The sequence below is a fragment of the Sminthopsis crassicaudata genome, chromosome 1 (assembly GCF_048593235.1).
Source record: "Sminthopsis crassicaudata isolate SCR6 chromosome 1, ASM4859323v1, whole genome shotgun sequence".
Lineage (NCBI taxonomy): Eukaryota > Metazoa > Chordata > Mammalia > Dasyuromorphia > Dasyuridae > Sminthopsis > Sminthopsis crassicaudata.
In genome coordinates, this window is record NC_133617.1 from 388,833,734 (window position 1) to 388,850,100 (window position 16,367).

The window sequence follows — 16,367 nt, forward strand, 5'->3', positions numbered from 1 at the left end:
AACCCTTGTAGTCCTTGGACCCCAGCCTCAGGAGTTAAGACATTTACCTACTTCTTTTGTCTGGAGTTCAACACCATGGCTGGTTAAGAGAGAGAAAGAGAGAGGCCAGCAGGCCTAGCTGGCCGCACTTGTTGGGACTGAGGTGCCACTGAAGGCCAGAACTGCCCTCCCCCGCTTCCGGGTAGCTTTGTCTCAGAACTCCAAGCCACAGTGCTTGGTGAGCCCAGGGCCTTTCTCCCCTCCTCCAAAATGGGAGAATACCCAACGGGAGCTGCTGGAAGTCTGGCCCTCACCCCAGGTGGATGTGGTCTGAGTTGCACAAAAACAAAACAAGCCTTGCTTCCAGCTTAGCAGCCTATCTGTACTGTACATGGCAATTCCAAGTTTATTATTGATGTTAACAGTGCACATTACAGCTTACAATGTCAACAGCTTATACTTGCATTGGTTTTCAAAGTAAGTGGAGGGAGGGGAAAGAAGAGTTATTGTACTATCACACTACAAGAAAGAGAGAGATGCTAGGTGATCTAGGGTGCCCTAGTAATCGGCAGCTTAATTTTGCATTTGCAATCGTGCATACCTGATTTCAGCTGAGTAGTAACCTTGGTCCTGCCTTCCCCGCTGTAACTGCCACCATAAACCCTCTCCTGAAGTCTATGGGTATGGATGTGCTCATCATATTTGGCCCTTACACAGAAGACAGTCTACTCTGTATCTTCCTTTTTACATGGAAGGAAAATCCTGTCTTCAGGGAGGTTCAGACCCTGCACCTGGAGGCAGCCAATACCCCAGTATGACAGTGAGTTAAACTGGGTTTTTTTGCAGAATCACTCCATCCATTGGTTCTCTTCCAGGAGTACCAAACAACCAGGAGAACATTCTCCAGTCAGTGATTGGCCCTTTTCCTCAGGGAACAATTGGGTATGAAACCCAAAAAAACAAACTCTCCATAAGATCTGGGACCCTAATTACTGCTATGAATTGCAGACTCCTGACCCAACCTTATCATGATAATCCCTCATTCTACCTTTATTCCAAATTCATTCCTTCACCCCAACACACACAAAACAGAGCAAACTTTGCTAAAGCAAATTTGACTTGTTCCCCCTTACCCACCCACCCCATCCCTGAGCACTTTCCTAAGACCCTTCCCCTCCCCACCCACCTCCAGAACTCAGTCCTCCCAGAATGGGCTGGGACATCCCATACAATCCTAAGGCACCTTTCACAACATTTAAAAAACAGTATACAGAGACCTTTCCCCAGCAGAGCCCCTGGCCACCATCTTCCTCCCGGCCAGGTCTTTTTCCACAAATTATCCCGGGTGGCTTCAGACTAGGAGGCTTCTAGTTGGCAGTGGCTTTGGGAAGACCCCCAAAGGCATTTTAACAATTGATGAGGCAGACATCCCCAGCCCAAACATCCATCTTCTATAGAAGTCAATCAGCCACTGGAAAGACTAGTGAATTTTTTAAAACTCCTCAAAGGTCTAGTTTACTTGCCTTCCAGGCTCCAAGGCAAGAGGCTGTCCAAGGTAGGGATGGCAATTGCCAAGGAGGCTCGAGCATTGAAGGTGTCAGTCTGAAAAGCAGGGCAGGAGATGCAGAAGCTGTAGGTGCCTTGGTCATCAGCTCAGCCCTTCCAAGAACAGGTGCTAGAAGGGCCTATAGGTGCAGCAGCCAACTGCCCAATGAGGCTCATGCAGAGCAGGGTAGATCTGTGTCCCACCAGTGACGAGGATTTGACCCAGCTTCTGGGTCCACATGGAGCAAAGGCAGCAAAGCTCAGAAAAGATCCAGACCTAGGTGACAAGGAGCATGGGACCCCTTAGTTCTGGGCCCCTACTTGCCTCCAGGGGCCCATGATGGTCCCATGAGCTATTTCCAGCATCTCCACATGGAGCAACCTCCTGAGAGACCCCAAGCTGGGCAAACTTGACTTGCTGCCCCTCATGAGCTTCCTTCCCTCCAACCCATGCACAGGGCTCATCAGTTGCCAATTCTGGCCTTGATCCCCCTGGTTCCTTTGACTTTAACAGGAAAGGAATGGAGGAGGAAAGAGGGAAGAAAAGGATTGCAGAGATTTGTTTTGCTGCCTGAGAGACAGACAGACACAGAGACAGAGAAAGAGACAAAGAGAGAGTAAGACAGACAGAGAGAGAATGTATGTCAAAGTCCCTGTGGGGGAGGGGAGATTCCTGGCAGTAAATGAAAACATGTGTAACACAAAAATTCCCTTAAATCCACTAGCCAATAAAAAAACAACAATAAAGGGTCTCTTTCTACTGTGCCTCTATCTTTCTTTGTTTCTTTCTGGCTCTCTGTATTTCTCTCAGTCTTTCTCTCTCTCCTGCCCTCCTCTCAGGGCATAAGTCCCCAGACTGACAAGAGCAAACACCAGGAGTTTCAGCAAAGGTCTAGTTCCTAGGGTCAGGTTTGACTCCTGGAGCTAATGGCCCATTCTCAGGTTCTGTCTCACTGAGGCTCCAGGGAGGAGAGGGGAGTGAGGAGGGACTGGCTCTTCCAGCAGCAAGGGTGCAGGCAGACAGTAGGGCTTGGGGAGGGGAACGGAGCAGGGACCAAAAGGAAGTTGTCCCCCGCCCCCCCCCAACCTCAGCCAGAAGCTCCTCGGACACAGGTTGGAGATACTCCGGAGCTCTGGCCTCAGGAAGGGGTGGGGGCAGCTGAGCACAAAGCCTGTGACTCCTGGCAGGGAGTTCCTAGTTCCCTTCCTTCAGGGAGAAGCAGGAGGAGCCACTGGCTGTGGGGGATGGGGAAGGAACGGGTTCAGAAATTGCTAAAAATCTCTCGCTTCTTGTTCCAGTCCATCTGCGGTGCCCTCTTATTGACGCGCTTTGCCCGGGCCTTCTCCTTGGCTTCTGCCGCAGTGGGGCTTAGGTGCAGCCCGCTCTCCTGGAATGGGTCTCTCTTGGCCACTTCGTTGTCCTGTGGGGCAGACACAAGTCTGAGAAGGCACAGAGACAAAACCCCTACATTCTCCCAAGAGCATCAACCCCCATCTCTGCTGTTTGGTCTTAAGAGAAAAAAGGGAGACTGTGGAGAAATAGGCTGCTGGGGATGTGCACCCATGCAGAAGTTAGTCATTCCACAGATGTCCCTCTGGGTCCTGCACCTTTCCTGGAGTAGTGCATACTCAGGTGGGCTCACAATGGTCCCAGCAAAGAGCTGAACCTTCCCCTGGCATGATGGGCCACACACAACAGGAGCAGCATATGAACAGGAGCTCTGCAGGAGGCAGGCAACCAGCTCATCTCTCTGGAAGTCATCTTGCTAACAGCAGAGGACTCAATATACAATCAGATCCCCATTTCCCAGAAATGAATGAATCAGTCTATAGATTATCTCCTACCATTTGATGATTCAACATCCCAAACAGATATAATTTTATCAACAGAAATAACACTCCAAAAGATGCATCGCCATTTGCCTTATGCTCCCCTAATAACTTCGCAGCCTTGCCTTCTGAGCAGCCACTGAACCCTCCTATTTCTGCTATCTCCCTTTACTAAAATATGAGCCTCTTGAGAGTAGGGACTATCTTGCCTTTCTCTTCGTGTGCCCAAGTTCACACAGTGCTTTATATCCAGTACACACTTAATAAATGCTTTTTTATTTATTCATTCATCTGAGTCTTTTAACTCTTTATCATAACAGCTTATGGATCATGTGAAGTTGCCAAAAATAATCAGAGATCCTCATAATCGAAAAGAACTTTAAAAGTCACCTAAGTGTGCCTTCTAGAACTTCTCTGCCAGTCATCCAGATTGAAGAATTTTCTACATAATGAGATAGTCCTCCTCCTTGTTAAACAGCTCTTCAACCTTCCCTTCATCCCCTTTTACTCTTTTTAAGATATCTAGGTGTCAGTCTAAGGGATTTTAGCCAGCGGTTCTCATGGGTGAGGCCGTTGGCCCAAGGCCATACCTCTGGCTCAGTGTCCAGTAGTCAAAGCAGGAGTACAAAGAACAGAAGTGGGACAGACAGAGGGATGAAGATGGATGAAGAGAAGGAGGACTGAAAGAGAAACAGGGTAGCTTGGGGAAAGAGACTGTTTAGAAAGAGAAGCAGGAAACAGAAGAGGCTGTGGTGATTCCTAGGGGATCAGCCGGTCAGTTACCTCTGTGTCCTTGTCCACATTCTGCAGATCACTCCGAGATGAGCAGGTCGAACCACCATTGATCTGTGGGATCAGGAGATTAATCACTCTTGCAATCACCCTCATACAAGCCCCACCAGGAGATAATTCTAGAGATAGTTAACTCCCTTCCACAGGGAGGAAAAACAAAGCCTTCCAAGGGAAACATGGGCTGCAGCAAGGATCAGGTGGACTCCAGCTTCTCATCCCTTGTCCCATGGCATATACCCACTGCAGGTTCCGGTGGGGCTAAAGCTCTAAAAAGCTATGATGCCCAAGTGCCCAGTGTCTTAGACAGAGCATTCATCTCCTTCCCTTCTCCCTTTACCACATGCATTTCTCCTGGATCTTTGGTCATTTGACTGCTCACCTGGGGTGGGCTCATCCCATTGGTAATCAAGGAAGGTAGTGGACCTGCAGAGACCAAACAGAACCTATCAATGAAATGGGGTTAGGCTCAGAACATGATCCCAATCCAAACCACCATAATCTCACCTATGGAGAACCATTCCCCAAATCACACAAGTCCCTAAGACAGAAAGGGATATGAATGAGAGTTCTCAAGATGGAAAAGGTCCATAAAGTGGCCAAAGCAAGAATCCTCCAGGGAAGATGAGACCGGGATTGAGGGCACATAGAATGGATGGAACTAAGTATCCCCAGAGCAGATGGGATGAAGGTTGGATGCTCTTAGAATAGACAGTGCCAAGTTTACCCCAATAGGATGGATGGTCCCCACAAGAGATGATTACGGGCTAGGGGTCCTTCTGCACCGCCCTTCCCCATGCATACCTGTAACATGTTCTTCAGTAGGCACTACCCGTAGTCTCTTGAAGTAGGCATCAGTCTCAGGGTCAACCACAAGCAGCCGTGCTTCATCTTCGTGGGCCTTGATGCTAGACACAACTTCGGCATGACGAAGTCCCTCCACATTTCGGCCATTTACCTGTGGGACCGGGGACAAGAGTGAAAAAGAAAGCAGGCCCTTAAACGGGTCAGGCATCTGCAGTGCCGCAGTCAGGGGTACAGAGTCCTAGCTCCTTGCCCTGAGACAAAGGCCAGGGGAGGGCCTGAGAATTAGGAGACAGATATCAAGTGAGAGGAGTCAGGGCAAAGGCCTGCTCCACCTATCCTACCTTCCCTGAGACCCTATTTATCCCATCCCTGTTTCCTCCCCCACCTCCAGCACCAGGTTTTGCATCAAATATTTATCAGAGCCACCAACACAGCCAAGGCTATGACTAATGCCACACAGCTCAGGTTCCTAACACAGCAGGTCAGGCTCCCCCTCCCCCAGCTCCACAGGCAGACACAGAGTATGGGCCCCTGCAAGTGTGTGCACTCACACACAGGAACATCCCTGGTTCTGGATGCACAGGTATGAGCACCATCTAGCAGGGAGCTCACCTCGATTAGCCGGTCCTGGGCCCGAAGGCCGGAGTGGGCAGCAGGTGACCCCACATCCACAGCACGAATGTACTGCCCGGGCCGGGACTTTTCACTATGCAGATTGAAGCCATAGCCATTGGGACCTTTGTGGAGGTGACAGAGACGTGGGCGCAGCTCCCGGGGAGTTCCAGGCACATCCTGAGAAAAGATGGCAGACAGATAGGGAAACTGTGAGCACAGCCTTAGATGCAGGTCAGACCCACCGCCTCTCCAGGTCCCATACCTTCTCCCACTGCTCAGACCCACATCCCTCCAGGTCTTCTGTAGCTCCGAGCTACGGCCTCTGAAGCTCTCTAACTACAGCCATGGCCCAGATCTCTGGGACTTCTCAGAATCAGGCTTTCCCAAGGAATAGGCGTCTGTCTCCATCCCACTTCTGAATGGCTGAGAACAACAGCTGGGCCCCAGGAGGCCTGAAGACTATCATGCAGGTCCCACCATACTCCACACACCCAGTGGAGGTCAAACAGCCAACACTTCCTTTGCCCAGGCCTTCCTCCCTTTAAAAGGTAAATGAGGATCTCACCTCCCTTTCTGCCCTAGTCCCACGCCCCGCCTCATATCATCTGGTACCCAGGAAAGACTGGCAGGTTGCCAGCATGGTCTCCCCTCCAGCTGTCAGCACCTGGGTGCTTCCATGTGCATACACACCAGGACAATTATGCTAAGGAATGCAGGGTCACAGGCTGGGGCGAGAGGAGGGAAGGATGCCTCTTGAACTCATGATTTCGTAACCTTTCCTCTGTTCAGCTCTCTCCCAACTTCAGCAAAGTCCCCCACCCCCCAGTTCCCTGCCTTATCCCCACATACTGGCTCTTAATAAGATATATATCAGTTCTAAGCATTTGTCCATCTGTCCACATTCACGTGGGTAATGGAGAACTCTATGTTTTTCTGTGTGCAGTGTCACAAAGTGGTAGAAACAATCTTCATTCCCTGCCCTCTCCCCTCTCAGAGCCTCCTTTTTGCCATGTTTAAAATGAGGGAGTTGCTCCAGAAGATCTGTGCCTCTGACATTCTACAGACCCATGATCGACATGGATATGTGGAAGTAGATCCACGTCTGTCTGTGTTCATGTGTGTTTCTGGGATCCTGGCATGAACCCTTTGGTTGTTTTTTCTTAACATTCCAACTGCAGCCTGAGCCTCCCCCAGCTGACTTAAGCTGCTCAGCTTTCCCCACACACATACACGCAGAGAGCTCTCCAGTACCACAAGCCTAGATTCAGAAAAATGTGGAGAAGAAACCCCAAGCACAGCGTGCCCCCAGCAGCAGGACCCTCTGAGTCCCCCCAGCCTCCAGCCCTGACCTCTCTCAGCTGTCCCCGCCACCAGAATCAACATCAGCCTCTGACTTGCCCAGACCCTAGTCTATCAAGTCCCAGAAGGGGATCTAGGGCTCAGCTTATCCAAAACAATGGAGGATCCAAAAATCATAACTAGAGCAACATATTATGAAAGTCTTATCCATCAGATCATCAGATTTACCTTCCTCATTATGCGTGGCTTCTCTAGACAGATGGACGGACGAGATGGTGGTCAGGGGAAAGGAGACCTAGAGGACTCAGAGGCTGAGGGATGTCATTTCAAGGGAGGCAGCCTTTAGCTCGGAGCAATAAGAGTTCAGGATGTCATCCCGGACCTTAAAGAGCCCCCCGGGGAAGGGGGGGCAAGGCCTCCCCCTTCCCACCCCCTAGCTCCCCAAGCAAGCAACAGTGGCCTCAGCTAATTCAGAGGCAGCAGGGCAGGTGCTGAATTAAACATCGAGGTGTGGCCAGGGCAGCCCAGGTGCTCCGATTTCTCAGGCCAGCTGGAGGGGGCTGGGTAGAGAACAGGCAGAAAGAGCTGGGGGAGAGAGAAAGAAACATCCCCTGCCCTTCTCCCTCAAGTCACTCACAGGGAAATTGAGGCTCAGAAGAAGAGGGACTGGGCTCACTGGTCCAGCCTGGAAGAGAAACAGTAGAATTTTCATTTCCTTGTCTATAAAACTAAGTGCTGAAGTATGTGGAAGCTTTGGTCCTTGAGGCTACTCACACTCTCCCTCCTCAGTCATCAGTCCAGAGTAAGAGCAACTCATATACCTTTATGGCATTTTCCTCACATCAGTCTTGTAAAATAGGTGTTGTAGGAATTTTCAGGAATTTTAGGATTTAGGAAATTTAGGATTCAATGAGGTTAACTAAAATGTAATAAAAACATTTATCAAACTGTCTAGCACTGTGCTAAGTACAAAAGATATGACAATAAATGAATACATTCTACTAATGAACTAGCCCAAGGTCACCCAACTAGTAGGTACCTGGATCTGCAGTTAAATCCCATGTTCTTTTCACTAACCCACACTGCTGAGATTCCCCAGCTGCTGTTAAAAGAAGTGGGGTGAGTCATTGCTAGACATAAACACCCCAAGGAAGTCAACACTGGAGAGAAAGGCTCCATACACACCAAAAATATTTATAGCAGCACTTTCTGTAGTAGCAAAGAACTGGAAACAAAGTAGATGCCCATCAACCATGGAGCAGCTAAACAAACTGCAGCACATGAATGTAACAATGTTACAGTGCTGTAAGAAATGAAGAGAACCATGGGAAGACTGATGTGAACCGACACAAGATGCAGCCAACAGAACCAGCGAAACTAAATGTAACGATACAATAATATAAATAGGAAGAAAAAAGGAACACTGAACATTATAATTATAATGAACCAAGTCTAGCATCGAAGATGAGCTTGAAACATGTTCTTCCTCCCTCCTTGACAGAAGTAGGGGATTATGGATATAGAACATCACATCACAAACTCAGTTAATTTGTTGGTTAGTTAATTTTTTGTTTGTTATAAGGGGTGACTCTCTGAAAGTGGAGAGTGAGGGGAGGGATAGAGGAAGGATAGATAGATTGAGAAATGAAGGTGATGTAAAAACAAAGATATCAAACTATACATATCTATATGTACATATTGTATAATATATATGCATATATCTATAAGAGGGTAGAGGTACAGAAAATTCTGATCTAGGTTTATAACACAAAACCATATCTCAAAGATTCTTTAGAAAAATTCCAGACACCTATAAATACAAACATATTGTTCATGGACAAACAGACACCCATAGATGTAATGCACCTGTATTGCAGGCATGTAAGTCACAACTTCAGGACAACCTTTTTTATTCATCTCCATTGAACAATGCTACACAGAAATGATTCTAAATCATTCTTTAGTCTACCACTCCACCCACTCTGCCCCACCTACTCTTTCAAGGTTATCTCCTCCCCCTCAAAATTTCTCCATAGCTTCACCCAGACTGGTGTGGTGGAAAGATCTTGGGCAGGTCACTAAATCTCTGTGGGCCTCAGTTTCCTCATCTGTAAAGTTGACTTCTGAAATTCCAACGTTATCCTGTGACCTTTTCTCCTAACTTCTGCTCTCAAGGTTAATTATTCATCCCATCCACTTTTTCCCTCTCTGCTAGGAGCTAACTTCATTCAACTAGTTCCTTTTTCTTCTGCATCTTCAATCCTTCCCTCTCCATTGACTCTTTCCTTCCTGCTTATAAACATACTTAACTCATTCCCATTGGGGGGGGAACCCTACATCCTTTATTACTCTATTACTCTCACCCCATTTCCTTCTCCTCCCTTTTGTTGGCCAAGCTTCTTAAAGAGTCATTTACACTATTCTGCTCACTCACTACCTGCCTGCTTACTCACTACTCACCACCCACTCACTCACTCTTCAACTGCCAGGAATCTGGCTTTGGTCTCTACCACTTGACAAAAACTGCTCTCATGATAAGTACATAAAAGATGTACAAAGTACTTGGAGTATTGAATAGTCAGTTTTGGAGTCAGGAAGCCGCAAGTTCAAATCCAGCTTCAGGCACATACTATGTAACCAAGGGCAAACTGGTAACTTTCCAGCACTTCCCAGGTATAAATTACTGACAAGTTGTTGATCTACATTGCTGGAAGAAGTTTTGAAATCAGGAGTTCCTTACGTTATTGAAATTCTATGTCTATGTCTAAATGACCCCAAAGAACATAAAATAGTAAAATAAGTATGAGATAGGATTTGATGTAAGTAGACCTGTATGCTAAATGACTTCTGCATTTACTGTGTGACTTTGGACAAGTCTCTTAACTTCACATAATCTCATTTGTTTTAAAGTGAATTTAATAATGCTTCCTTTAACTACTTCACAAGGCTAGTAGATGAAGAAATATCTTTAAAAAGAGTTATATAAATGAAAAAAAATTTTAAATAAACAAGTTATATAAATGCCAACTATTATTCTAATTCAACTAGGCTCCAATTAATGGAATAATGAATCTCATTAAGTGGTTACAAGTATTTGAATTGCACTATTCAAAGCTGTACATGGATATAATGTGGTAAATGTTTCCAGCCCAATGAAAATATGCAGTACAAATTTGAATAATGTGATCATTTCACAAGCTTCATTAAGATTCAAAATTTACACTAATTGGAACCTAGTTATAATTATTAGGGGTAGAGAAGGGCAGGTCAAAGAGAAGAATCAGGAAATATTGCAAGGAGAATATAATGCCTGAGCTAATCCTAGACAAGCAAAGGGTTTTGACAGGTGAAAGCTAGGGCCAGAAAGGATATTTCAGGTTTACAGAAAGACAGTAATGAGGGAAATTGAGGGAAATATTCAAGGAATGTGAAAAGCTTAAGGTAGAGCAGATCCATAAAGAAGTAGTTAAAACTATAAGAGGAGAGCCAGACAGTGGAGAGCTTGGAAAGACAGGCTGAAGAGTCTAGATTTTATCCTTCAGACAATGGGAAGCCACTGAAAGGTTTCTGAACAGGGAACACCCTATTCAGAGCTGTGCATTAGGAAAATTAACCTGGCAACTTGCACAGGATGATTCAGACTAGAAAGGACTAGAGACAGAGAAAGAATGTTTAGAAAGCTAGTGCCATAATTCAGGCCAGATATGAGATGAGAATTTAGACTAGAGGTGGAGGCAATAAAAAGGGAGAACTAGGAAAGACAGAATTGACAGGATTTAACTGTGCAATTTTAATTGGCTTGTCTAGGGTCATACAGCTGGTAAATATCAGAGGCTGGATTTGAACTCAGGTCCTCCTAATTCAGAGTGATGCTCTATCCACTGCGCCACCTAGGTGCCTCATGGTGTGTAATACAGTGAAAAGGAAAAAAGGAGAAGAAAGAGTCCACAGGAGTGTGTGCTGGTAAATGGGGGATAGGGAGGGGGAAATGCACACAGGACGCATTTTTAAATTTCATCTTCATTATTAACATTTTCTCCACCACTTTCTTAAGTCTAGATGGACAATCAATAAAACAGTAAATCAAGCTCAGTTTTATAGTATTTGCATATTATTAAGGTGTAAAATGCTCACACTGAAAATTTCATAATCAGTTGTCCTGAGTCTGCCTGAATTGGCTCCAGAACATCTCTGGAAGATGATTGCAAAATTTTGAGTTTAGGTGACTTGATACATGATGATGGTGCCTTTGATGAGGTTCAGTGCAGGGCAGAGACTTGTGGACCCTTCTGGTCGGCACAGGTCCTTCGTAAAAGAATTTATGAACCCCCAAAATTAGGCTGGCAAAAAGTTTATTGGCCTGGGAAGTCAGCTTTTTCTAGGAAGCTGACTTACTTAGTGGCAAGGTCCCTACAGAGAAGTGAGGGACTAGCAGAGAAGTCCTGGCAGAGAGATAAAGAGGGGTTAACACTGAAAAGAGAATGTCTTCTCAGCGGGCAGAGGATCCTCAAAGGTAGCTACGCCAAGGAGAGACAGAGAGGTTCCTTGGCATGGCACATCCTGCTTTTGGCCCTCTGCAAGGAATGAGCCCCAAAGTTGCTCTTTTAAAGAGATCTGAGACTGAAGTTTCAACTGAATGAGGTTACTGCCCCCAGACCTAGATTTCCAGTAGAATGGGACAGCTTACTGGGAGTGGTCAAGCCAATTTTCAGCTCAATAGAGGTCCATAGAAATCTAGATCTCCAGTGAGGTAGATCTAAATAGGAGTGGTCCTGAACTCAACTAGTCCCACCAAGATAGCAGAATTAAACCACTTTATTTTGATTCCCTGGGGTGGGTCTTTCACAGAGGCAAGGTTCAAGAAGAATCTCTCCTTCAAAGAGCTTCTCAAGACCTTTACCTCTTGGCTCATCCCAAAAGTCAGAGAGAGAGACAGTTTCAGAGTTCCCCACATCACCTTCAACAGAAAGGGAAGTCAAAAGGATGGTCATGTTTGGGAATGGGATTAGAAATGAGTTACAGTGGAAATTGAGTGGATATCCATCAGCTGGGGAATGGCTGAATAAGTTATAGTGTATGAATGTAAGGGAATATTATTGTTCTATAAAAAATAATAAGCAGGCTGATTTCAGAAAAGCCTGGAAAGACTTACATGAACTGAAGCTAAGTGAGCAGACTCAAGAGAACATCGTACACAGTAACAAGATTATGTGATCAACTGTGATGGACTTGGTTCTTTTCAATAATGAAGTGATCCAAGACAATTCCAATAAACGTGATGGAAAGTGCCATGCACATCCAGAGAGAGAATTATGGAGACTGAATGTGAATCAAAGCATAGTATTTTCACTTTTTATTTATTTGCCTATTTTTTTTCTTTCTCATTTTCTCCTCTTTTTTATCAGATTTTTCTTGTGCAACATGATGAATACGAAAATATGTTTAGAAGAATTGTACATGTTTAACCTCTATCAGATTGCTTGCTGTCTTGGGCAGAGGGAGAGAGGGAAGAGGAAACGAGAAAATATCTGGCACACAAGATTTTGTGAAGGTGAATGTTGAAAACTCTTCTCTGTATGCATTTTGAAAAATAAACTACAATTTAAAAAAAAAAAAAAGAAAGAAAGACCAAGCATAAAACTTAAACAGAGAGAGAGAGAGAGAAATAGTTCGTGAACAGAAAAGGGATAGAGTGAATCTCAGAAAATAAAATGGACATTGTTGATAATTTTTAAAAATTAGTTCCATTATAGACATGGTGAATTTTGCAACACTTCATGAGATAAGCAGGTAGAGATGTTTAGCAGTTAGTATGAAATTCAGGACTGGAGTTTTGAAGAGAGAATAAAATTATACTATAGATCTATATCCCTGTGAGAGTCAGAGATGATAACCCAAACTATAGACATAGTTGAGATATGATATAGAAAATGAAGTAGTTAAGCATAAAGCCTCATTGCAGATACCTACATTTAGGAAGTAAGAGATAGATGATGAACCATAGAAGAAAACCAGAAGAAAGATAACCAAGAGAATGAGTGTCATAGAGAGAGCAAGTTCAAATTCCATCTTTGTCAATTACTAGCTATGTGACCTTGGCCAAATCAATCAATCTCTCTAAACCATAATTTCTTCCCCTACAAAATGAGGGCTAGATTATCCTAAGATCCCTTCTAGCTCTAAAGCGAAGACCCTGTGATCCAAAAATAAGGGGGAAGGGAATATATAGAAGGAAAGGGAGAACAATAATAATGACTAATATTTGTTTAAATTGCACTAAGAGGTTTGCAAAGGACAATGAATACTTTATCTTCTTTGAATCTCACAATAGCCCTAGAAGGTGTGGTGGACAGCTTGCTGGAGTCAGGAAGAATCTCAGAGATTTACTAGCTGTGTAGAACAGGGAAAGGCTGTGATTCCAGGGGTGTAAATGGAACTCCTCACATAAGGAAACTCCCTCTAATACTGTGGGTCTGCACCTTCTCCACAATTTACAATTTTAGAACATTGCCTAAAGCAGGGCTTATATCCATAAGGGCTGCAAAGTCAAATATAATACACACACATATACATATATACATACACACATATACAGATAGACATATAATCGTACACGAATCAAACATTTAGTGATAATTAATAATTTTGCAACCCTCACATTCAGTTACACAACCCCATGTGGGATTGAGAACCATAGTTTAAGAATCTGGGGCTTAAAACAATAGTGACAAAGTCAAATAGGAACCACTGTAAGGATCCCTGTAAACTGCATAAAGACTTAATTTTAAAATGTCATTTATTATCTATGTATTTTTTTCACTTTATAAAATATTTCCCAATTACCTTTTAAACTTATTTATTCCCTCTATACTCAAAGAGGGTTGTGAATTGAACTGCTGAGAATGGAGGGAGGTGGGGGGGAAAAGGAGGTGGGCAGGGAAGGAAAAGAGTTTAACATCTCTGGCCAAAGCCCAGAGCAGTTTCCTTGGGTACCCAAGGATCATTCAGTCAGTATGTGGACTTGAAACCAAGTGCTTCGAATGCAAAGTCAAATATCTCTCCACTATACTATGCTGGCCTTTTACCTTGGAGTTTGGGCAAATCACAAACTGTCTCAGTCTCAGTTTTCTCATCTTGTAAAATGGGGACATAAACATCAGCTATCTCACAGATTTGTTGTGAGAAATGACTAGTTTGCTTCATAAAACTTAAAGTGTCATTCAAATGTCAGCTGTTACTAACAGCTGAGATTTATACATCAATATATTTTGTTTTACACCTTATTGATCTACAGATATAATTATCCTGACTTTTTTATTCCCCCTTTTTTTTTTTTTTTTTTTTTTTTTTTTTTTAGTTTGGTTGTTTTTTGTTTGTTGGTGAAGCAATTGGGATTAATGACTTTCCCAGGATCACACAGCTAGGAAGAGTTAAGTGTCTAAGGCTGGATCAGATCCTCCTGACTTTGGGGCCAGTACTCTGTCCAATGAGCCAATTATCTGCCCCCTTTCCTTTTTTTTTTTTTTTTTAAACCAGATTTGTGACAAGAAATTCCAGAACCAATTGCTGGTCTTAGGCGATAGGGAGCTTCCTAAGTCAGGGTAAGACCTCTGTACCAGCATCTCCCCTTCTCCAGGGACATTTGAGGAGGGGTTTGAGCCAAAGGCCCTTCCTTTCCAGCTTCCTTTTGGATGGTGAGATACAAGAAACTCCCAATGAGAAAAATCCTTCTGTCAATGCAGATAGGTGCTCTTCTGTTTTATGAACATGGGGAGTGGTCTGGATGCACTAAGAGGTTAAAGTGCTTTGCCCAAAATCATACAAGTGGTGTATGTCAGAAGGAGGCCTTGAACCCAGATGTTCCCAGATATTTGAGGTGGATTTTCTATCCACTATTCCTAGAATTCTTTCCTAACCCATTTTACAGATGAGAAAATCAGGCTCAGAAATGTTAGTGATCACTTAGCTCAGTATCAGAATCAGAATTAGAACTCTGATCTCTCTTGTCTCTAAGCCCAGTGCTCCTCCTGTCATACCACACTGTTTGACACTCCAGTCTGTGAACCAGTGCTGCAGCCAAGGAGGATGAGGGCAGAGAAAAGCCCCATGGATTCTACACACATGTGCAAACACGGCCTCCCAGCAGAGGCTCTCTCCAACAGACACTTTCTCACGGCCTCAGAGGTCTCTTCCCCTAGATTCTGCCTTAGAATAGGGGAAACAGGAAGCCTGAGTGCATGCTAGGGTCAGTCCTTCCTGGGCTAAACTGGCTGGGAAAGCCACAGGGATGGAAGGGGAGATAGCGACTATTCAAGGAGTATGCAATCCCTTACACTTCTTCCTTCCAGCACTGAGCAAATGGGAACCAAGGATGGGCAGAAGATAGTACCGAGCCAAAAGTATGAGCAGTCATCCCTTCCCTCTCCCTTCCTGAGGAAAGCAAACTCCACTTCCCACCCCTGTATGACAGGTCGCTAAGTCCTCCTGTAGCTTAGCTCTGAAACCTCATACTCCAAACTACCTCCTGCCCTGTTTCAGTCCCTGGCTAGGTGCACCCAAGCCTCATCCTGGAACAGACCATCCAGACATGAAATTCCGGAGCCAGTTGCTAATATCAGGCTTCCTAAGTCGGGGTAAGACCTCTGTCGCTGCATCTCCCCTTCTAGGGGGGCACTTGAGGAGGGTTTGAGCCCGAGGCCGGAGTTTCTTTTCCAGCTTCCTTCTGGATGGTGAGGGCTGGGAGAGAATGCAGCAGGAGGGAGTGTCCCAGCCAAATCACATTGCTGACATTCTTCTCCTGGCCTGGCTCTGGCTCTGGCTCCTAGCATGGAAGCCAGTTTCCTGCTGAACAGGGAGCTCAGTTGACTGCCTGCCACACCCTCTGTCATCCTGGCCAGCCTGATCCAGCCCTGAAGACCTGCCCAGTGAGGTCTGTCAGCCCTAATTTCAGCCCCATCTGACAGACAGACAAGCTGAAGCCCAGGATTCACTGAGGTATCGCCCTCGTCTCCACTCCAGCATCTCTTTGACTCCTTGCATGGCCAGCTGTGTGCCCGAAGGAAGGCGGGCCCGGCCTTGGACACACTGGGGCAACCATTGTCCGAGGCCTTTGCCTGTGCCAAGTAGGGGACAGGAGGCTCAGTATGACAGCATCCCACCACCCCTGGGGGTACGATGACTCACAGAATACCCATCCCAGGGCAACAGAAAAGCCCTTATTGTCACTCTGAGAGGCATCCCCCACCCCCAGCACATACACCCAGTCTGCAGGGACACAGCCAGAAGGATCTGACTCGGGACCCACACGCACTTCCTCAACTGAAAGTGGAGGCTAGCATCATATGGGACAACCCTTACTGAGCCACTATTCCTTGAAGGAAAGGAGATCTCTCCTTGAAAAGGGAGAGGCAAAGAGCATAACAAGTCTTGATCCCATGGCTCCCCTGCCTCTAGGAAACCAAGCATGGGAAACCAAACCCATAGCAAAGAGACCGGGATAATGT

General features: G+C 45.4%; 1 protein-coding gene across 2 annotated transcripts in view; it reads right to left on the reverse strand.

Annotated features, from left to right (window-relative positions):
• Positions 1–340: 340 nt before the first annotated feature.
• NHERF2 (NHERF family PDZ scaffold protein 2) overlaps positions 341–16,367 on the reverse strand; it is a 33,200-nt gene continuing 17,173 nt past the window's right edge. Inside the window, exons 3-8 of one of the 2 annotated variants that reach the window (XM_074279540.1) lie at positions 7,502–7,549; positions 5,563–5,742; positions 4,948–5,101; positions 4,526–4,569; positions 4,138–4,200; positions 341–2,945 (exon numbers count right to left, since the gene is read on the reverse strand). In XM_074279540.1, coding sequence (XP_074135641.1) covers positions 2,787–2,945; positions 4,138–4,200; positions 4,526–4,569; positions 4,948–5,101; positions 5,563–5,742; positions 7,502–7,549 — 648 coding nt within the window. In that variant the 3' untranslated portion in view covers positions 341–2,786. The remainder of the gene's footprint in view (positions 2,946–4,137; positions 4,201–4,525; positions 4,570–4,947; positions 5,102–5,562; positions 5,743–7,501; positions 7,550–16,367) is intronic. The other variant, XM_074279542.1, reaches the window with a different exon arrangement.